Source organism: Gopherus evgoodei, chromosome 1 (assembly GCF_007399415.2).
Source record: "Gopherus evgoodei ecotype Sinaloan lineage chromosome 1, rGopEvg1_v1.p, whole genome shotgun sequence".
NCBI classification, from domain to species: domain Eukaryota; kingdom Metazoa; phylum Chordata; order Testudines; family Testudinidae; genus Gopherus; species Gopherus evgoodei.
In genome coordinates, this window is record NC_044322.1 from 47474407 (window position 1) to 47497676 (window position 23270).

Sequence of the window (23270 nt, forward strand, 5' to 3'; positions counted from 1 at the left end):
ATGGATGAGTGAAATTCTGTGGCCTGTGTTGTGCAGGAAGCAGAATAGAAAATCATAATGTCCCTTCTGACCTTAAAGCCTATGAATCTATGAGCAAGAGAGATGAAAAAACAATGCTACATCCCTCCCAAAAAAGCAGACTTCCTGTTTCAACATCTGCAACGCAACTCCATCATAGTGGTTAATGCATGAGGCAAGCAGCATCGTGCCAAGTTTACCCCATGTGATCAGGCTTGGGAGGGAAAGCATAGTTGTCTGTGACATTACAATTTAGAGTTGCAAAATTAAGCTGTCATGGCCAAATATGAGTCTATTAATTATGGGAAACTGAGTGCGTTTCCGGAACATTTACCAGAGACACAAAAGGAGCAGTTTCAGGCCATTTTCACTGAGGGTCAGTTAATAGCCAGGCTGGTGCCAGAGACAGCATGGACATAGTTGTTACAGTGGCCTGCCCAGTCTCCATGGCAGTGGTAATGAGGCAGGCTTCTTGGCTATACATTTCTGGGTTGCCCAAGAGCTGCAGAGATCTCCAGTTTGAAGGGCCCAAGCTCTTCTCCGAGAAGACAGATTCTTCTGTCCACATTCTGAAGGATTCACGGACCACATTATGCTCCCTGGGAATCTACACTGTGGACAGAAGAGTAGATATACCTCTCAACCACAGCACAGGTCATAACCTCCTCAATACCCACCATCTCAGCACTGTTACGAGCTGCAGCGTAAGAGGATCAGGGCTGAAAAGCAGAAGCAGTCAGCACTCCAATCTGCAACCTATCATACCACCTCTTCTAAGCTCTTTTGATGGGTTGGTTGAGGGCCTGAACAGTTCTACTTTGCAACACAGCTGCCATGTACACAGCTGTCATGCCTCTTTAGAAGTTGCCTGGCCCTCTTTCACAGCAGTTGGGAGAATATGATCTCTGACAGATGAGTCCTAGAGATTATTTTGAAGGATTACGGCATTCAATTCATGTCCCTCCCCCATCCCAATCCTCCTTCCCCTTCCCTCTTCAGCGACCACACTCATGATAACTTACTTCATCAGGAAATAGATCATTTGTTATGCCTATGGGCCATAGAACCTGATGAAACTCAGGAGCAAGGGGTTTTACTCCCATTATTTCCTGATCCCCTAGGCAAAGAGAGGTTGGAGGCCCATTCTAGATCTAAGGGCATTAAACAAATACGTATAGGTGCAGATGTTCAAGAGGGTCATGCTAGCAGCCATTATTCCAGTTCTAGAGCAAGGAGAGTGATTTCCAGCCCTCAACCTACAAGATGTCTACTTCCATGTCTTGATACAACATGTACAGCAGATTTCCTATGGTTAACCTTTGGGCAGGACAGTTATCAGTACAGACTGCTCCAGCCAGGATATTCTCCAAGATTCTCTCCATCATAGTGGTGCACTAACCCCAGTACAGTGACTGGAGTTTATCAGGATCAATCTCAATGCAGTACAAGCAAGAGCATTCCTCCCACTACACAGACTCACAGATGGATGCCTCTCTAATAGGCTGGGGAGCTTACCTACGCAACCACAAGGTTCAGGGCAAGTGGCCTTCCACAGAAGTGACCCTCCATATCAAGCTTTTGATGCTAAGGGCTATCAGGAACATCTGTGTACCTTTCTGCCTTTGATCAAGAACACCCACACAAAGGTCATGATGGACAATATAGCTTGTATGTTTGTATAAATTGGTAGTGGGGTACCAGATCTCCCTCCCTCTGCACAGAAGCACTCAAATTTTGGAATTGGTGCAACCATCACAGTGTGCTCATCTCAGCTATTTGCCAGGGATACAGAAAGTGACCACTGATAGTCTCACTTGGAATTTTTGTCATGACCACGAAGGGGAATTGAACTCAGAAGTGCTTCAAGATATATTCACCCCTTGGGGAACCCTGACTTACAGATCTCTTCACTACTTAACTGGAACAAGAAATGTCCTCATTACTGCTCCATGGCCGGCTTTGGGAAACATTCATTGGGAGATGCCCTCATCCTCCCATCAGACGGGGACCTCTTATATGCCTTTCCCCAGTTTCCTTTTCTATCTGTTGAAAAATCAGTGAGACAAAGTGGGAGTTATTATGATTGCCCCTCCTGGCCAAGATAAGTATGGTTCCCTTACCTGACACAGAAGGCAATATGTCCTCCAGTTGCTCTTCGGCCCATTCCTCTCAAAACAATGGGATGATGGTTCACCCCAACCAGCAAGTCCACCTCCAGCTTGGCTCCTTGGTTCCAAGGCTTATGATGAGGTGAAAGATGTGTTGCTATACAGCCGAAAATTGACCACTCAATGTACTTACCTACAATATGGAAACAATTCCAAGCCTGTTGTCATCCTAAGCACATAAACTCAACCTCATCTTCTCTCCCTCTGATTTTACACTACATTTTAGACTTGAGGTCAAAACTCACTCATCTCCCTTAACATACATCTTGCGGCGAAAATGGCTTTCCACCACTAGGTAGGTGGATACTCTGTGTTTCCTCACCCACTGACGCATAGATTCCTTAAGGGCATTGGAAATCTCTCCCCCGCACGTGAGACCATCCACTCCAGCCTGAGATCTTAACCTAGTTCTCAGGGCTTTGACTAGACTTCTTTTTGAGTCCATTGCAACTTGCTGTCTCTTACACCTGTTCATGAGGACAACATTTCTAATTGCCATCACCTCAGCTAGCTGCATGGGAGAAATAGCAACCGTGATGGCACACCCACCACGCGCAGTCTTTTTAAAAGACAAAGTAACTCTGAGGCCGCATCCCAAGTTTCTCCTTAAAGTTGCCTCCGCTTCCCATATGAATCAACAGATCCACCTTCTTGATTTTTTTCCCAAAAACCTCATTGTGACATCAGGGAGTTGATTCTGCATATGCTAGATGTTAGAAGAACACTAGCATTCTACTTGGACAGGACTAAGGACTCCAGGAAGTCCCATAAACTCTTCCTTTCATTTGTGGAAAGAATCAAACACTGCACAGTAGTGGCTCAAACACTATCCAAATGCTCCTCTGGTTGCATTAATCCTTGTTATCAAGGGCACAACCTGCTGCCTCCACTCAGAGTCTGTATACACTCCATGAGGTCAATTTCTACCTTGGTCACATTCCTTAAAGATGTCCCTATTTTGGAAATCTGCAGAGCGGCAACTTGGGCCTCCACCCACACTTTCGCAGAATATTATGTGATCACTGGAAATTCAGAATCTGATGCCATCTTCGACTCCACAGTACTCTCTGTAGTAACAGACTCCACTCTGAAGTCCCAGCCTCTAGTGGTGGATACTGCTCAGAAGTCATCTACAGAGGAGCACCCGTAGAGACACTACTCGAAGAAGAAGAAGAGGAAGTTACTCACCTTATGCAGTAACAATGGTTCTTTAAGATGTGTGTACCCGCCCTCCTCCCCTCTACTTCAGAGTTCTCCATAAGGGCTCTGCCATAGAGAAGGAACTGAGGGGAGTTCACCCACGCAGCGTTCCATAGCCTATAAGCAGACCACGAGGAAGGGAGAGCACGTGTCAACCCAATAGACACTGCTACCAAAAATCTCCAATTAGAGGCACAGGGGCGCAGATACACCTACAGTGGAGCACCCATAGGGACACACATCTTGAAGGACCATCATCACTTCACAAGGTGAGTAACTTTCTCTTATTGACTGAATGTAAAATACACAAAGAAGTACTCACTTCTTATATTAAGCTAATATCTTGTTGTTTGTTTGGTTGTTTGTTTATTTAACACTAACTAAGAAAGAAGAGGGCCAGGTACCTGCCTTGATGGTCTTGCCATATAAATCTGACAAATAACGTGGTGAGAAATAATAAGACCATAGGGAAGAGAGAGAGGAAACAAGGGGAAAGAATGAAAAAAACTGCTCACAGAACAGTGTTGTTTTCAAGGATTAAGATAATTATTTTATTTGTTTCATGATTTTCTCTTGTTTTAAAATATTTTAATGTAGTGATATGTTAGAGAGGGGGCAGATAGTGTCAAAGAGGAGATCAGTGATGTCAAGATAGCCAAAAGAAGTTAATTTTGAGAGCAGATTTAGAGAAGAGAGAGCACATAGGGATGATAGAGTGTTCCCAACACAGGGAATGGCAAGCCAAAAAAAAAAAAGGGCAGTCATGAATGGAAGGAAACAAAGGAAGTGAAGGGAAGAGAGGGCAAAGTGAAAAGGGAGAAGAGAAGGAAGAAACTCAAACTGTGATCAAACAGAGTTCTCTATAGTATGGAAAGTAAGAATAAAGACTTTGGAACAGATGTGTAAAGAGATAGTAAAAGAGCATTAGGACTAAGGGGTAATATGGTCAGAATGGTGATTTTGACTGTAGCATAGAACCGAAGAAGAAGAGCTGTAAGTTGATAGATAAGGGATAAAACAGGTTTACTAGTTAGGACAAAGAGGAATGGTGGATTTCGGGAATGGGAATAAGATTTGACAAGAGTTTGTGAGGGAAGACGACTAGGTAAGAGTGAAATATACCAAGGAGTTTGCAATCTTAGGTCAAGGAGTGTAAATGAGTTGTCTGTGGTCAAAGGAAGTAAAGTTGAGCTCAGTTTGTAGATTGAGAAACTGGCAGGACGTCAGGAGGAGATGTTGGAGATACAGGATTGCACAGAAGGGACAGAAAAAGAGAGAGAGGTGAATGTGGTAGCTAAATCCACGAAGCAGACTGAGTTGCCCAAGAAAAAGAAGAAACAAATGAGGGGTGAAGGAGGAGGAAGAGGAATTACCAAAGTGTGCTGGGAGTGAGGTAGTCAAAGTAGGAAAAGAACAAAGATAGTACAGAGTAGCAGAAACCTAGCGAAAGAAAAGGAAAGAAAGAAAAGAGAAGAGGGAGAGGTCCACAGTATCAAATACTGTATGAGAGGTTGAGAAGAGAATCTGGTCATTACTACCGTAATACTATGATTTTTGGGCATCAGATATGTATTGGGACTTCTGGACTTAGCAATCTGCATGCAGAACACAATGGTTCGGGTTTTATTTATTCTTTTTAGGTATTATTCTTAATTCATTTTTTGAAATGGTAGGTGTTCTACATGGGTCCTGTCTATTACAACCTCTTCCTTTCTCACACTGACAGATGCAATCGTGCTCCCCAAAAGTCAATTCAAAACAATGCTGTTAAAATCTCTCTAACTCATCACTGTGACAATCACCTCCTCTCTGCATTCTACCACTGGTTCACCCTTCTCTAATACATGGACTTTTCCTATTTTCCAGGTCCTTAAAATCTTGTCCCTGACTCTTTCCACTCTTATGGTGTCAATAGCTTTCACCTTCATTCTGCTAATGGTCCAAACTTTCCTTGGTAGTCCAATTTTCTCTCAAGTACCTTTATACATGACAGGGTGTCCCTGTAAAACTATCACATTGTCATCCTTTGAGTCCCTTCTTAAAACTCACTCTTCAGTGAGGCCTATAAATAGTAAAAGCGGCAAAGAGTTGTGTGGCACCTTATAGACTAACAAACATATTGGATGCATCCGACAAAGTGGGTATTCACCCACGAAAGCTTATGCTCAATATGTCTATTAGTCTGTAAGGTGCCACAGGACTCTTTGCCGCTTTTACAGATCCAGACTAACACAGCTACCCCTCTGATACTATAAATAGTAGTTTGTCCTCTTCCTCGCCCGTTGCCAGGGCCTAGCACAATGAGGCCTAATCCCTGAGTGAGGCCACTAAGCACCTCTGCAGTAGAAGACCGTAGAAGCCACTTCAGAGCAAGTCTGATATTAACAACTTCCAGTTAATACCAACATTTTGTTGTGAACTAATCCCATCTCATTGACTTTAGTGTTAATGGCATACAGATATTGGCAATGGCATGCAGCTTATGGGAAGTTTTGGAGGAAGAAATGCCCCAGCTGCAGGCAGGTTTGCAGCCAGGAAAAGAAGCGATGGGACATGCTTTCCCTGGCTGCAGCCCTGCAAACCTGCCTATGCCCTGGAACTGCACAGGAGATAAGGCCCTGGAGTACCTACATCCTGCCCAGTGAGGAAGCCCCAGACAGAATCTTGACATTGTGGGCTGGGAAGGGAAGCTCTGGGCAGTGCAGCAATGGGGAAGGAGGATATAGCCTGGGTGCCAGGGCTTTCCACAAGGCATGGGGTTGCTGGGAGCGTGCAGAGCTGCACAGTACTTCCCCCCGTTGTTGTCCTATCCCCAGTGGCGCTGCTGCCTGCCCACAGTCTTCCCTTCTTGTGGAAGGCCCTGTCATCCGAGCTGTAGCTTCTTCCTCACAGCTGTCCCACCCACAGGCAGCCCACAAAGGCAAGTCCCAGTGCTTCCTTCCCTGGCTGCACTTCCCCAGTGCTTCCCTTCCCTGGCTGAAAACCTGGCTTGCACTTATTGGGCAACTGTTGGATAATAGCAACTTTTTGCTGGAAACCAAGGGGATGCTAATAAGCAGAATATATTATAATAAAAACAACTGCCCCAATATACCTTAAAAGTTTTTGGTATAAACTCTGGGACACTTCATTCCATCTCCCAAAAACACTCTAAAAATCAATACAGCTTCAGAGTAGTAGTTCAGCATGATGAGGCCTCATCAGAGCTATTTACATCCACTCTTGAGAGTGGTACAGCTGACCCAGAAACTCTCCCAAGCCAAGATAATGTAGAAGAAAAGTTATACAATTAAGAATTTTTAATGCTAAACAGAATAAAAGCAGTCAATGTCTAGTTAACTTCTATTTAAACTAATACATTGTACATGTTAGACTGCATTCTGATAATATCCTGCGAGTTTTCCTATCTACTCAAGCAAAGGTTTACTTCGACTAATGCAAGGTGTTATGGGATACTTAGCATAAGTACTGTATACAGGATTACAGCAAAGGTACGGGCCAATTTGGGCTGTAACACTGCTATACTAATGCATAATAACATGTTTACTTAATACTACCCACAATATATATTCCAAGCATTTATCAGCATTATATATATATATATATATATATATATATATATATATATATATATATATATATGCTAATCATATATTAGTCAACACTATAGAGTGTAATAAAATGTTGTTTTTCAAATGCAACTATTAAAATAAAATGATTACATAAGTAAACATAGTAATTGCAAAGTGAATTACTGTAGTATTGTTCAGTTTGATGGAAACTATTGGACCACAGTAACAAAAATAGCTTATATTTTTATATATGAAATTATTAGCTAAATTAAGAAGCACTTGTAATTCAAAGGGGGAAAAAGCACAGCCTAAAGTGGTTGTGAGAAATAGCAATATTACCCAATATGAAAATCTGAAATATCCAAACTTCTGTTGGGGTGAATGTCAAGTTTTATTGCCTGAGTTTTATTGGTCATGAGGAACAACAATTCTCGATGTTCACCAAAAAAAAATAAAATCAGACAGCATAGAGTATGCATTTTACATACTTTCTGAATGTCTTCATTGTGGCCATGAATTTCAAGGTTCTTTTTGTTTGCTGGTTTATGATGGAAGGTAGGTTTAGTTGGCTTCATGGAAGAAATTTATGGCCATAATGAAGATATTTCCAGATATTATGATTAACTCTATAGAGTGCACTTGTATGAAAGTATTAGGGAAATTCATGATCAATTTTTAAATTTTTGAAAAAGGCAGATGATGCTCAGTGTGAAAGATTGCAGAGGGGCCCCATTCTTACACTTCATGAATTTTTATATGGTTTCACTTCTAGTTGTGACAAATGAGTTGAATGACTCCTATACAGAACTGCATGTTTTGGTGATTTAAATATAAAGAATATTCATAAAATAAAATTCTTATAATGACACTTTAGCAACATCTGTTGTTAGTCAATTTCTTGACCACACTTTGGTATGTTATTTTGTTATGAATATACTCAAGAGATCAAAGAACCAGTCTCAGTCAGGTTTATTAATGTGATAAAGGAAAAAGGTTCTATACCAGGGGTCGGCAACTTTTCAGAATTGGTATGCCGAGTCTTCATTTATTCATTCTAATTTAAGGTTTCGCGTGCCGGTAATACATTTTAACATTTTTAGAAGGTCTTTTTCTGTAAGTCTATAATATATAATTAAACTATTGTTGTATGTAAAGTAAATAAGGTTTTTAAAATGTTTAAGAAGCTTCATTTAAAATTAAATTAAAAGGCAGAGCTCCCTGAACTGGTGGCCAGGACCTGGGCAGTGTGAGTGCCACTGAAAATCAGCTCACATGGCCGCCTTCGGCACGCGTCCCATATGTTGCCTACCCCTGTTCTATACGATACCAATCTCTGAGGACAGTCCCAGTCAGCTATGTTAGAGTCATGTTATGTAGAAGGTGTGCTCCTGACATTACTCCTCTAAAGCCATCCTTTCATCCCCTATTTGTTTACCAGTAAAAGGTACCGTATACATCATTTGAAACTGGATTTAATTAAACAAACAAGGTAGAACGTTGATTTTGATATCATGGCGTACCCCTTTATCTTTTGTTCTGAACCCATGTAGTTCAGGTCATGATGCATGACTCATTGCTCATTTTTCAATTATCAAAAAGAGTGCATATGTGTCGGGGGGGAGAATAGGGACAGAGCAAGGGGAAACATTTTTTTTTAAAAGCAGCAAAGAGTCCTGTGGCACCTTATAGACTAACAGACATATTGGAGCATGAGCTTTCGTGGGTGAATACCCATTTCATCGAATGTATGCTGCTTTTACAGATCCAGATTAACACGGTTACCCCTCTGATGCTATTTTTTTTTTTTTTTTTTTTTTTACTGTTTCATGGCTGTGTGCTGCTTGCTGCTCACGTGCCTATACCTTTGCTGGAAAGTGGACAGGCACAGGCAGAGCAGCCCTAGGGGAGCCCAGGGACTGGAAGGGAACCCAAGACAGTACTGCAGCAGGGGCAAGGGGGCTCACAAGTACATAGACTGTTACTGCTCAGGGTGTGCTTTAATAACCCAAAGCATAACCCAGGGCATCCTCATGGACTAAGGGAGGCAAATGATCATAGGAAAGTGTCCATGTACTCAGGTGAGCGGGCTGTGTGCATTAATGGAGTGGTCAAATGGTCAGTGACATTGTTTCTGAGTGTCAGAGGGATAGCCATGTTACTCTGGATCTGTAAAAGCAGCAAAGAGTCCTGTGGCACCTCATAGACTAACAGACGTATTGGAGCATGAGCTTTCGTGGGTGAATACCCACTTCGTTGGATGCATGCAAAGGTGCCACAGGACTCTTTGCTGCTTTTATTGTTTCTGAGGTTTTCTCCACAGCGTTACAACACTTCAAAGGGCACAAGGTCACCTAAAAACAGGATGTTTTCTTCCACCTAAGACAAGAGATGGGAGTAATGCTGATCCCGAGGATGAGTCTAATCTAAACCACACAGAGGTTGGGGAAAGGCATGGCAGAGGCAGGGCTGGCTCCAGGCACCAGTGGAGGAAGCACATGCTAAGGGGTGCCATTTCATCCATTCTTGGGGTGGCACAGTCTAGGAGGGGTTTTTTTTTGTTTTTTTTGTTTTTTGTTTTGTTTTTTTTTGCTTCGGCAGTTTGGGCAGCTTTTTGTTGTTGTTGTTGTTGCTTGAGGCAGCAGAAATGGTAGAGCCGGTTCTGGGCAGAGGTGATATCCAGCTTGGCAAAGGGTGGCAGTTGCAGGGGCCACAGCCAGGTGCACGGACCATGCTCAACCAGTCACTCAGCGAGTTCAACTAAGGGGAGCAAGAGTCAGCCGATTGCAGTATTAAATATTCAGGACCCAGGAGTGGAAGATTGAGAAGCCTGGACAGACCCACCCAGGGGTGTCACCATCAGTGGGGGGCAATGACGGTATTACACAGCTGCTGCCAGCTAATTTGCATTTACAACAGCAGCTTCAGGCAGGTAGGTGTGATGAGTCTGCACAGGGTGACAAGTTAGGCCCAACATGGGCTCAAGTTTCAGCAGCAGGACAGGGAAGGGGCACATGGCAAATCATTGGCCATCAGGGCATGTAACCACAGGGGACAGAGTAGACACTCCCGGGGGAACTATGGAGGAGCAGGGCTCTACAGAACTCCTTACATGCAGTCCTCGATATGGTTATGCCAGTGTAGCTTATCCAAGGGAGTTCACCTACTCAGTGCAACTAAATATATAATTCACTCACAGGCTATTTGTGCATGTAATATCCCTATGGCACAGGAAGGTGTTCACAGACACTAAACATGGACAAGGAAAGCAAAACAGTGAACTGCCCAAGAGGCCAAGGGTACCTAGAGCATGAAAAAATTTGGGAGGCTGCCCTCATCATCTAGGTGTGTGTTATGGTACAGGCCTATCCAGGCAGTAGCCCAGCCTTTGTTAATTATACAAATATAATCAAACGGGCACCCAATATGTTTGGAGGCATGTCATAAGCAGTTTACATTAAGGGCAGCAACACAAACTGGAATAAGGTGGCATCACACACTGTGGTTCAAGGGCATAACACCAAGGCCACCAGGGGTTTGTTCATACTGCAACAAGCTCAAAAGGGGCCCCGGACCCAAACTAGTATTTGCTGGGCATTTAATAATGATGGTCGTTTCCGCGACTCCTGTAAATACAGGCATGTTTGCAAGATACCTGCCGCCAGCAATTTTATTTCCACAAGGCTATGTCCATGGACTGTTCAGTATCCTGTGCAGCCTTTCAAAAATTCAGTACAACGTTGCACTGGGCAGTGGTGTGGCCAGTGGAACTAAACCAAATTTTGTTCGTTGGGCAAGCTGGGTCAAATGACTGTTTTCACCTGTTGGGTACATTTCAGGTCCTGGCTAAATAGTTGGGTTAAACAAACAAAAACTTTTACACTACATTAACCTACCTGGGCTTGGAGCTGAACTTTGCTTGCAGGGTTGTTGTCCCGGGGAAGGCATTTTTGTGCGTGGCTGGCAGCGGCAACAGCTAGTAAAGCCAGACCATACAATTATGTGCGAGTCGCTATACAGATGTAGTAAGACTTGTGGGTGTGGAAAAGTTTTCTTAATCAATTTAATGGGGTATCATTGTGCAGGTACAAATGGTTATTAATTTGGGGCCAATATAAGGGTGTGCCTCTGGCGCAATAACATGGAAGTGGTACAGGTTATCAATCGCCAAACTTCCAAATCACACAGGATTGGAAATTTGGTAAGGGCATTCTCCAATGCTCAACCTTCGGCATCTGTTTTTTCTTCCAAGCATGTCCTCGGCATGGATAAAGGCATAGCAGAAACCTTGTCTCATTTCCAGTTTGCCAGATTACATAAGCTGCAGGCTTCATGGAACCTCGGAATGTCATGTGGTTGGCAGAATGCACATTATTGGCTCCAGCTTACAAGTTGTTTGGTTTGGTTTAGTTTGGTTGGTTTTAGGAATCCTGTCAATTCAAGGATCCAGAAAATGGGTCGCCTATGCGGCCCTCCATTAAGGGCAGTTGCTGCAATACCAGGTCAAGAACAATGCAGCTGCTGGTGCCCCTTGACAATCACACATGGGACAGTGGGTTCTTTCTCCCCAATAGGGCTGCTAGTCAAGAGGCAGATGTTTGGGAACCTGGCAGGGTTTGGGGGAGGCAGCCAAGCAAATGTCTGGCGCCTCCTTGTGGCGGATGTTCAGTGCATGTACTTCACAGGGAGGGCAGCCAGTGACCAGATAAATGGTCTGGTAAAAGACTTAAAAGGAGGTACTGGATAATGGAACAGAACGTGGGAGGGGGTTCGGGGCCTCCTATGACTAGCACGCAGGGCCAGCTCTAGCCATTTTGCTGCCCCAAGGAAGGCGGCACGCCGCGGGGGGTGCTCTGCCGCTTGCCGGTCCCATGGCTCCGGTGGACCTCCCGCAGGCGTCCCTGTGGAGGGTCCGCCGGTCCAGCGGCTCTGGTGGACCACCCGCAGGTGTGCCTGTGGATGCTTCACTGGAGCTGCAGGACCAGCGGACCCTCCGCAGGCATGCCTGAGGGAGGTCCACCGGAGCTGCCTGCCGGCAACCGGCAGAGTGCTCCCCGCGGCATGCCGCCCCAAGCACGTGCTTGTCGCGCTGGGGCCTGGAGCCGGCCCTGCTAGCATGACAGGGAGCCAACCCCCTCTGTTCTCATAGACCTCCTAAACCCTCTCACGAGGCTGATGGATGGTAAGGTCCAAGCCATGGGTCAGCTGGGGGACCTGGATGGAAACAAAGGGCGGCTGGTGAAAGCCCCAGAGAACTGATTTAAATAAGGATGGATTTGCCTACGCTGTACACTTCATCTGCCAGGTAGTCCCAGACATCTATATAATTAAGTTGCAGCCCTGATTTAAAACCCCTAAGAAATCTCCAGTCCTTCTTGCTGTGTACCCAGACAATGTTACAGTAACATAAAACAAGGCAGTGCAGGACATTTGTTTTCAAACTTCTATCTGTGATGCTAGATCTTCTGTTTTGTTCCTTCAGCTGATTTTGAAGTCTCCTGGTTTCTTTTGTGTGTTGTTTTCATTAAAATATATGGATATGCTGTAGTTAGGTGCTCTTGAATAGAGATTTAACTAACCTGACAATAGATTTCAGAAAAAAAAACCCACCAGCTTTATAGGTACATACGACTAGTATAATAAAAATGAGCCCAAATTAACACAATTTATGGACGTGTTTCAATAAAATCCTTATTCTAAATAAATATACTGTGATGACCATTGGGATGAGCGATAAAAGTTTCCTTTCCCAGGTCCATAGCCCTGTTGTTCTCTCATTGGAGTTGACCTTTAACCTGCAAGTTCTTATCTGACTATGATGGAAAAGTACCAGTTTGTATGAGTCGATCTTAGAATATGTGCACCTATGGTGTCATTGATACAATACAGTGGTGCAAGTTAGCTTTAACACAAAGACTCCCCAGATAGTGTAGATCTCACCTTCTGTATGTAATGCAGTAGAACATATGTAGAAGTTAAAATTTTAAATTTCTTGTTTTATAATAGTTGATTATTATCAGTAAACAAATAAGACAGGGTATTTGAAAAAGTTAAAGACCTGATCCAATGTCCATTGAAGCTAATAAAAGTATTTCAGTTAAATTCAGTGGGTATTGGATCAGGCCCTAAGTCAGTAAGAGCATCTTTAAATTCCTCATATTGTACTCACAAGAGAAAGTATACAACAATAGCCTATTCAATAATCAAAAAGAGTGCATATGTGTGAAATGGACTATATATCTTAACTTTTTTATGTCCTGATGTTTATGTGTATAGATTTGCAACCTAAGCAGGACACAATTTTATTACCTTAATACAAGATACAGGTGATATACACCCACCCAACTCTCGCACTAGAAAAGTAACTGTGTCCAATGGAGGTTTCTGGGACTCTCACCATACAACCAATAACTATAAATCTAGTCTTGTTTGCCCCAACTGTGCCTCCACGATGCTGTGAGGAACCGCGTTTAAAGGAGTGTTGTTTGAGGTTGCAGAGTCAAGCACTAAAAAATTAGGAAATGCCAGATTAATGGTGCTGATGCAACCTTAATTTGGCCCTTTTGTGTGTCCAATCTGTGAACTGAATGAGCCAGGAGATCTATGGAAAAAATAGTTTATGATTATGTACTTAAAGCGTGAGCTGAATTTAGGTTGTAGGGGTCACCACGAACGTGAGATTTCCTAACTTTTGAGTATTTTATGTTGCAGCCTAAATAATAATCTTTTAACATAGTTGTTTACATGTAATTTCCTAGGTTAAAATAATTTCTCTTATGTATGACTGTAACAGTCCCGCAGCCCCTTTTATCATCAGTGTGGTTTGAATCTTGAGCCTTCAGCACTGTGGCAGATGACTACTACTTGAGCTTCAAGACTACCTACATTAGCTGGCAGCATGAAAAAGCTGTTATCCTGGCATAGGGAGGTGGAACACTGGTGTCATATGCTAGGTTCAGAGGATGGACAGGAGGAGCTTGGCCTGCCTCTTTTTCTCCCACTCCCAGACGTGGGGGCTCTAGTCCTTGTGGTGCCCTCAGACGTGGGTACGAGTCACTGGGACCGTGTACTGGGTCTGAGAGATTATGGGGGATCCTGGTGTGGCTCTCTTACCTCCTTCCAACCAGGAGTTGGGGAGCACCTGTCCCAAATCAAGTCCCTGTGTGGGAGATAAGACACTGGGGCAATGGCTGGGTCTAGGGGATGATGAGGGAGCCTGCCCCAGCTCTCTCGTCTCCTCATCCCCAAGAATTGTAAAAGTGCATGCCACATGAGATGGGATGCTGGGTGCAGGGAAGTGGGGATGTCATTGAAGGAAGCCTATCTCGACTCTTTTCTTCCTACCCACACACCACAGCTGCTCTGGCAGCTCTCAGGCATTCACAGTGCAGCATGGCAATGGTAGGATCCAATCTATTACAATGTTCAGTGATTTTGTCAGGCTGCAAAAATTGCTCTGAGGAACACAAGTGAGGAAAAGGAAATGGTGATTTGTAACACTTCACAACTCAGCTAAATCTGATTGAAATGTAATGGGACAAAGAAAAGGCACTGCAATAACCTTAGGGGTTTCTCCCAACTGAATATCAGTGACCTTCTGCAAGCAGTGGAATTGCTAACATTTCTCAAATGAAGAGGTCTCAGTAATCCTTTAAAATGGAAATATAGTGGTTGCTGCCAGCTGTCCCTATATTCATCCAAAGTTAATCCAAAAGCCTTTCTCTAGACTGAATTGAGAAAGCAATAAATCCCAGTGGGCACTGGAAGCCTGTAGTAGGGAAAAATCCATTCCCAACCCCAATAGGCAATCCACTTAGTGGATCTGAAAAACTGGCCAGTTTTTCCCCAAACCCCCAATGAGCAATAAGTCATGTAGCAGATGACCCAATGTCATACATTAGGAGGAGAGCTGGGAAACAGTGATGGCCAAAATGATGACCCTTGGCCTGTTTCCAGCCTAAATGTGTCCTGAGTGGAATTCACTGAAGTCAATGCTAAAATTCCCATTGACTTCAGTGAGGACAAGATTTCACATTGTCCCTCCTCTTTCCATCCCCTGCATGATCCAGACCCCAGTGTCTGTCCACTGGAGGGGAATGGGTATGCTCAAAACACGTCGTCTTGAACTTCTAGAGGGGAAAGGGAGTGGTCCACATCGTAGCAATCAAGTGTTGAAGAAGTCTCATCCCATCGCCAGTGAATGTGGTATCAATTTTATTCAGAATACTATGAACAACTGAAATGGGCTTATAATGAAATACATTTTGTAGCTTTGTAGCATTCACAGACAGAAAATTTTTTAGTGAAATAATCTGTAGCACAGAACAAAATTTGAATGAATGTATTGTATACAGATATGAACTATATTTATATTTTCCAACCACATATATTTCCAGATAATAAAAATCACCTTAAAATTAAGTGAAGTATCTGAAATAAACCTGGGAAAAGCTCTGAATTCCAGGTAAGAATTAAAAATCCAAAAGATAGGCACAACAGGTCATAGCAGGATAACATAATAGGGCGCCCTGTAGTGCTCAACTGTTACAGGTTTAATCCTTGACTCTGAATTTTCTTGCTTTTGTATATTTGTCTCAGATGCTTAAAATAATGTTGTCATGGAATTTTGGATTAATGTTTTTACATAATTTACTGTAACTATATCATATTTCTGGCTTCTGCTTTTTTTAAATCCATCAACTGCTTCGGATTTCAGCATCCATCGTTTCTCAATGGTCTTCAAATCAAATTAAAGTATAAATGTTTAAAAAAAAAAAAAGAGAGAGGCTGGGGCTTTTAGAAAGCACAGATAATAAGATCTAAAATTCACAGGATCAATAGGATGGAAAGTGGCATAGTTTGCAAACTTTGCCATTGTAAATATTACAGAATGCTTTTTCAATTATAAACCACAATAAGAATTTTCTTTAATTAAAACATGTAATGTGAATCTACCGGGTACTTATTTCATACATGAAGGTCGCCAAGTAAAGCATTCCAAAGTGCTTTGATGGGCACATCAAAGTTAAAGTTGCCCTCCCAAGTTTAACTCTGTTCATATCTGCATCCTGATTCAGTCTGGTGTTATGACTCTGCTCAGCAAATGTGCCAGTGTTGAATATTTTTTATCCTCATTTTAATGTGTGGGAGTCAATTTTGTCAAGATCCAAATTTTTTGGGAAAGGTGTAGTCAAGGTTCAGACTCCAGCAAAAATACAAAAATAATGATAATAAATAAAAAAAAGATTTTGGAGTCCGTTCAAAAGTGTCTGGCAGTTTGTATTTGGCCTGCAGTCTGCCTTTTGACTACCCCTGCTGTAATATGTGGTTCTCTGCCTCACTTGCCGCATGCTGTCTGACTCCGGCAGTAACTAGGTGGGGAATCCTCTGGACCATTTACAGTGCAACATGTATTAGGGACCTGCAACCAAAACAGTATATGGTTATTTTAATTCAGACTTTATTGGGAGCTTCAAAGTTGCATGGACAAAGATTCATGGCAAAACTTACCATTATTAGGCTTTAGAGTGCCTTCGCTTTGCAATCTGCATTCTTTTAATGTCTTTTTGTGTGTGCATAATTTCCTAGGCATTTAAAAGAGAAAAAAGATAGAATAAAAATTTCACCATTTGGAATTATTTGCTAGACAGCAGCAAGAATATCATATATTATTCAGTATAATGGGTTAATTTCATACTCATCTTCACAGACACTGAGGAGCAAGGCAAGGGTCCCAGACTGAGAACAAGTAAGGAAATCTTTGCCCCGGTAGCTGTAGCATCACACTAGAATGTCATATTCAGTTATGACCCCCCGCCCCCAACAGTTATCTACTATCACATCTTTTGAAAATTAATGCTTTCCTGGGATACAGTCCTTTTTTGTAACAATGTTTAAATTTAATAGTTGCTATTTTATCTAATGGTTGATATAACGCAAGTCAGAGGCACAAACAAGAAGGTGGGAATTAGGGAGATGTGTATATAGGTTACACAGCAAGTTAGTTGTACACAAGTCTTGTTCTGATGCAAGTTCCACAGCACAGATAACGTACTGATAACAAATAAAGCTAACCCTTAGTAGCATATTTCTTGAAGATATAGAATCCTAGTTTGGTAGAGTGTATCATAACTGTTCAGAATAGCATAATATAAAAAGATAAAATGATAATATTCATTTATTTTGATTGTTAGTGTCCTTCTTAGGCTCTGAGTTATTAATCTTTATATTTCACTCATTACCATGAACAAAGAATCAATACTTCACAGAACAAAATAAAATTCATACCTTATTCAATCAGTTGCCCAAAAAATAACAATAAAGCCAGACCAATCCCCCAGCATCTTAGCAACCTGTCAAAAGAGGCACCATATCTCCACCCAGTCCTACCAACTGAGAAGAAAACAGGAGTAGACTGCGGCATTATATTAAAATAAAAACTTTGTAGGTGCTTTCATGTGATTTAATTTGAATGTGCAGTCTTGTGCTGATCAGACCAGGCATAGTAATATATGTAACAAAGAGAGTTTAATGGTGATTTCAATTAAAGTATTACCAGAGCATACCTGCCTGCCAATTATCATGGCAACAGTAGTCTTATGACAGAATATGCAATATTGTATCCTTCCATTCCAGCAATCAGATTTGTAGGGTACAAAATTCATTATCAATAGAAGTGTATGTGTGTGCGTAAAAGGAGGTGCCGATTATTATTCTACTGTTTATGTTTTAATTTTAAACTAAAAAATGTCTCATTTCATTAGGAAACTGCTGTGTGATCCATTCTGCTGCATTCTTGTGTTATATGTGTACTCATTTGTTTGGTAACAGGAGCCCTTCACAACATTCTTTCTTAATGCAAATGATGCAAAATTTGACCATCCAGATCGAACCTTCTCTTCAGTGGCAAGATCTTGGAGAAACAGCCAAAGAGATACCTCAGATGTGAAGGTAGGTTTAATTTTACATATATTAATTCATGTAATGTGTTGTGTTAAATAACATGGAGCTATGGTTTATGCATTTTCATTTCTGATGTTTTGTTTCTCATAGGCTCATAGAGGCTTTTTTTATTTACTCCCTTTGTATAAAAACCCAGTATATTATACACACTTGAAGTAGAAGGTGACTGTTAGAAAATAGAGTTGCCATAATAGAAAACAGTCAACAATTCTGTTATGTTGAGGGTTTAAAGTTGTTTTGTTTCCACAAAAAAATCTGATCTAATTTAGATCAGTTAATTGGAATATGAAAAAAGGCCAATAAATTGTTCTTTCCTGCTGTTAACTCAATATTTGGCCCAGTCCATAAAATGCAGCAGAAATTGGATTTGACCTTAAAGTGTCATATTGTTATAGCTCGCCTAGCTCTGAGTTTGCATTGCCTGGGGCAATTAATAAAGCATTAATGACAAGACCCATTTAAAATGTAGGCTTTTTTGTACAGCTTTAGCTTTTACTTGACTGTGCCTGGGGATATTATGCAACAATACGCATTCGATTAAACCAACATCTACACAATATACAGAAACAGCTGGAGAGCAGGGTAATTTTACTGTTGTTATTACTTACCTATTGTTAAATGCAAAGGGTTATTGTACATATACATGGGACCTTGTCAAAAGGAAGCCCATATCTTCCAGTATTTTAAACAATAAGATCCTTTCCTGATTCTCATTTTCTCTAGTAATAAGGTTGTATTCAAAGGCTGGAGCATCCATATTAATTGTGCATGCTTTTCCTTTTAAATCAATTTTTAAAGAGGTTTTATTGTTCCATTACTGCCTCTGAGATTATTAAATATAAACACCACGATTACATTAACATTAGGCATCTGAATTGACCTGACAAAACAAAGGAACTATAGAGGCGCTAGTCTCTTTTTATTCTGGACCTCTTTTTACGTGAATATTACAAGTGTCTCAGAAGAATGTGTGATCTTATATACCATTTGTTCTGCACATCTAGGTACTACAACATTCTTTATGGATTGGATTTCTGCCTTAGCTTGAGGAAACAAATATACAATGAGATGGAAGAGGCTTAGTTTGTGTGTGTTCTATTGGATATCTATGATGTTTTAGATACAATCAGGTAGCTTCCTCTCAGCTGATTCTAATTGACCCATAGTTACCCTCCAGTTGATACGGAGGAGGGCCTTTTAACCCTCTGAGACTGAATTCTACCCCTCCCTTGCAGCTGTCTGTCCTGAGTTTATCAGAATATTAACCCACACTTTGATACTCACAGACAAAACTTGTGCACAACAGCATGGCTGGTGGGATCAACCAAGGATGCCACCCCATCTCTCATATGGGCCCCTGCATGGCCATATAGGTGTCCCTCAGATATGTGCAGACAGTTTGCCAGATCACCAGCTCCAACAATGATATTCAGTCCTCTTCTCCTCAATAGAGACCCCAGTACAAGGAGACATTTGAGGAACAGAAGGTTAGGGCAGATAAAGGGGCCACTCCTCAGATTCCTGTCTGCTCATCATCATCATCATCATCACAATTTGAGGTGGTCAAGCATCCACACCATCTATGGCCAATGATTTCCAGAAATTTCAGGACCTCATTAAAATAGTCTTTGAATAGTAAGAATCAAGGGTTCACAATACAAATTGCTTGACATTTTACAATGAGGAAGCACCATCTGGAGCTACATTACCTATTAATGAGGACCTGGCAAAGACTATTTGTCAAACACCTGTTATGGTTCTGCCTACTTGAAAACAGGTGGCTAAAAAGTATTTTGTCCCATTCAAGGACTCTAAATTTTTCTTCTTCCACCTCCACTTCATTCTATAGTGATGGATGCAATTAACGAATAAAGTAAGCAAGTCTATCTCATATGACTATCACCAAAAGTGCTTGTACTTCTTCGGATAGAAGTCCATAATCTCTCTATGCTACATCATAAACTATCAAGTGATCTTAGCTAAATACAATTTCACAAATTACAATAAATTTACAGCTTTTATTGATAATCTTCCACAGGAGCAAAGGAAACAATTTCAGGCCATCATCACTGAGGATCGGTTACTAGCTAGATCACTGCTTCAAGCATCCTTACATGCCTCAGACACTGCAGCCTGATTCATTTCCATGTGGTAGTTATGTGCAGGACGTCATGGCTCCAACTCTGAGTTCCTGAGAGAAGTTCAGAACACTGTAGAAGACCTCCCCTTCAATGGTCTGAAGCTATTTTCAGAGACCATGAATGAGTCTTTTCATACATTAAAATGTACTGTCTCTGGTTTTCTACAAACCTAAGAATAAAAGAAGAGTTAGTAAGTCACAAAATGCCCAGATATTTTGCTTGGTTTAATTCTCAGGGTTTCAAAGACCCACTGAATCCCCCAGCAAGAGACATATGTTCCAGAAGAAGAGAGCTGCCAATCCTCCTACAAGTACTCCATCACCATCATCAAAAAGTTTTGATTCATCAGCCAAGGGTTCAAATCCTCCCACATCTCTAGTTCAACAACTGCAGACTTTTGCCCATCTCCCCTAATATAGAGACCATCTTTCCCATTTCCATCAAGCATGGAAGCATATCATCAGAGACACAAAGGTCATAACATTCGGGTACACCATTCACTTTATGTCCCTCTCTCCATTCCATCCCCCTCCCTATCCTTCTTCAGGGACCTTCCTCACGAGCTTTCACTGAGACAAGAAATAGACTCCCTCCTTTAATTAGGACCATTAGAGGGGATCCATGCTCTTCACAAGGGAAGGAGTTCTATTCAAGATATTTCCTTTTGCCAAAGAAAGACAGTGGAGACCAATTTTGGATTTAAGACTACTAAACAAATTTATAAAGTCTCAAAAGTTCAGGATGGTGACTTGGCAACTATCATCCCTTCAATAAGGGCAGGAGACTGGGTATTGGCCCTCAAACTACAAGATGCCCATTTCCATGTAGTGATTTATGCATCTCACAGAAAATACCTACAGTTTGCAATAGGCTATAATCATTTTCAATACTGAGTACTTCCCTTTGGCCTCTCCTCAGCTCCAAGGGTGTTCTCAAAGGTCTTAGCGGTAGTAGCTGCTTACTTTCATCGGGAGGCAATTTTAGTTTTCCCATAACTTGATGACTGTCTGATCAAGGGCTGATCATATGAAACAGTACTATAATCCACTCAGATGGCCCTTTTTCTTTTCCTGAAATTGGTTCTTCAGTTAAATGTAAGAAAATCCATGTTAAGCCCTTTATAGAAAATACAGTTCATAGGGGCATCCTAGAATTCATTGACAGCCAGAGCCCACGTCCCCAGGGACAGATTCATAACATTATTAAATCTGGTCAGGACCATTTAAGGGAGTCCTTGTATCTCAGTATCTTAGTACCTCAGTAAGGAACTGTCAAAAAGGTCTGTTCACTGGCCAGCAACAGCTTAGACAAACAAGTCTTGGTTCCTCTTCATGTAACGGACTCCCTAGAGTGGTGGAAAGATCAGCTCAGTGTTGGTGCAGGCATTCCTTTCCTTCATCTAACTCTGACAATCACCATGACAGTGGATGCATACTTGTTGAAATGTGGATCTCACCTTAGTACTCCCACGGCTCAGAGCAAATGGTGACCTCAGGAAACCAGTGACCACATTAACCTGTTGGAACTCTGGGCAGTCAGGAATGTCTGCCTTCATTTTCTCCCTCTCATCAGGGGCAAATCAATCAGAATCATGATGGACAATGTAGCCTGCATGTTCTATATCAACAAGTATGGGAGAGCAGGATCCACCTCCTCTTCAAAACACAAGTCAGGTACATGACCCCAACTTAGGGGGTCCTCTACCTCAGAGCATGGTTCCTTGATGGTCTGTGGCATTAGAATCTATCTGTTCTGTGGAAGTACAAGTGTTACTGATCAATAGAAAGGAATCAACCCAAGTCACTTACCTGTAGAAGCGGAAGAGATGCAGCCAGTGGTATCAATGCCAGCAGGTCATATCCAAATCCTCATCTCTCACAGCTACCATGGGATAACTTGTTGGACCTAAAGAAATCAGCATTATCAGTTAGCTCAATCAAGGTTCATTTGGTCTCAATATGAGCTTTTCATATTCCAGATAAAAGGGTTTTCTATATTTGCTTACCCTGTGTCTTCAAGCTTTATTAAAGATTTGGCGAACCTCTACCCCCCAAGTCAAAGACCTCTCCCCACTGAAGTGGAATCTCAACTTAGATGCCTCATGAGACCTACATTCAAACTGATGGCAATGCATTCTTTGCTTCACTTATCCATGTAGACAGCTTTTATAGTGGCTCCATGTTGGCCCATAGAGTCAGGGAAATTGAGGCCTTAATGGCAGATCCCCCTTTATGGTGTTCTTCAAAGACAAGGTTTCTTTATGATCCCATCCTGAATTTTTACCTAAGATGATATTGGACCTTTATCTTAACCAAACCATTTATCTACCGATATTTTTCTCCAAACTACGTAAGTCTCAGCAGGAGACCTCTTTTCGTACGTTAGATGTCAAACACTCCTTAACCGCCTTTCTAGATAGAACCAAGCAATTTCAGAAGTCCTCTAGACAGTTTGTTTCCATAGCAGATAGATCCAAAGGGTGCACAATCTCCACCCAGAGACTGTCTATTTGGATCTCTGAGTCTGTTGTTGCTTGTTATGATGAAGCCAGTGCTCAATGCTCCCACAGGGTGATAGTGCACTCTAGCAGGTTGCAAGCAACATCCATGGTATTACTCAAAAATATTCCAGTATCTGAGATATGTAAGGCCACTACATGGGCTTCAATAAATACATTTTCTAGGCAATGTGCCTTGATCCATGCTGCTAGATCTGATGTGGCACTGGGAATTCTGGTTCTATCATCGGTTCTGAACTCAATTCCAAAGCTCCCTTCTCCCTGTGGGGATACTGCTTCAGAGTCACCTGAAGTGGAGCACCCATAGGGACACGACTCAAAGAAGACAAGATTCCTCCGCCTGTGCAGTAACTGTTTTTCTTCAAGATGTGTGTCTGTGTGGGTGCTCTACTACCTGCCCTCATTCTCCTCTGCTTTGGACTGTTCTCTGTGGGAGGTTTGAATAGAGAAGAAACTAATGGGGATTCACCTGTGCAGCCACGTATCGTGTTGGTGCACAGTATCAGGGATGTATAGGATGCATGTGCAGGCCCAGTACACACTGAACAAAAAATCTGTGAGAGGCACATCTGCACCTGAAGTCAAGTTCCCCTAAGGACCGAAGTTTTAAAGAACCATAGTTACTGCACAGGGTCAGTAACCTTTTCTTCTAATTTATAGAAAACATAATGCAGTTTCAAAATAGGGATATTTT

At 42.0% G+C, this 23270-nt stretch overlaps 1 protein-coding gene across 1 annotated transcript in view; it reads left to right on the top strand.

Annotated features, from left to right (window-relative positions):
- NBEA (neurobeachin) overlaps positions 1-23270 on the top strand; it is an 853790-nt gene that overhangs the window by 743321 nt on the left and 87199 nt on the right. Inside the window, 1 exon segment of the mRNA XM_030563353.1 lies at positions 17786-17905. Coding sequence (XP_030419213.1) covers positions 17786-17905 — 120 coding nt within the window.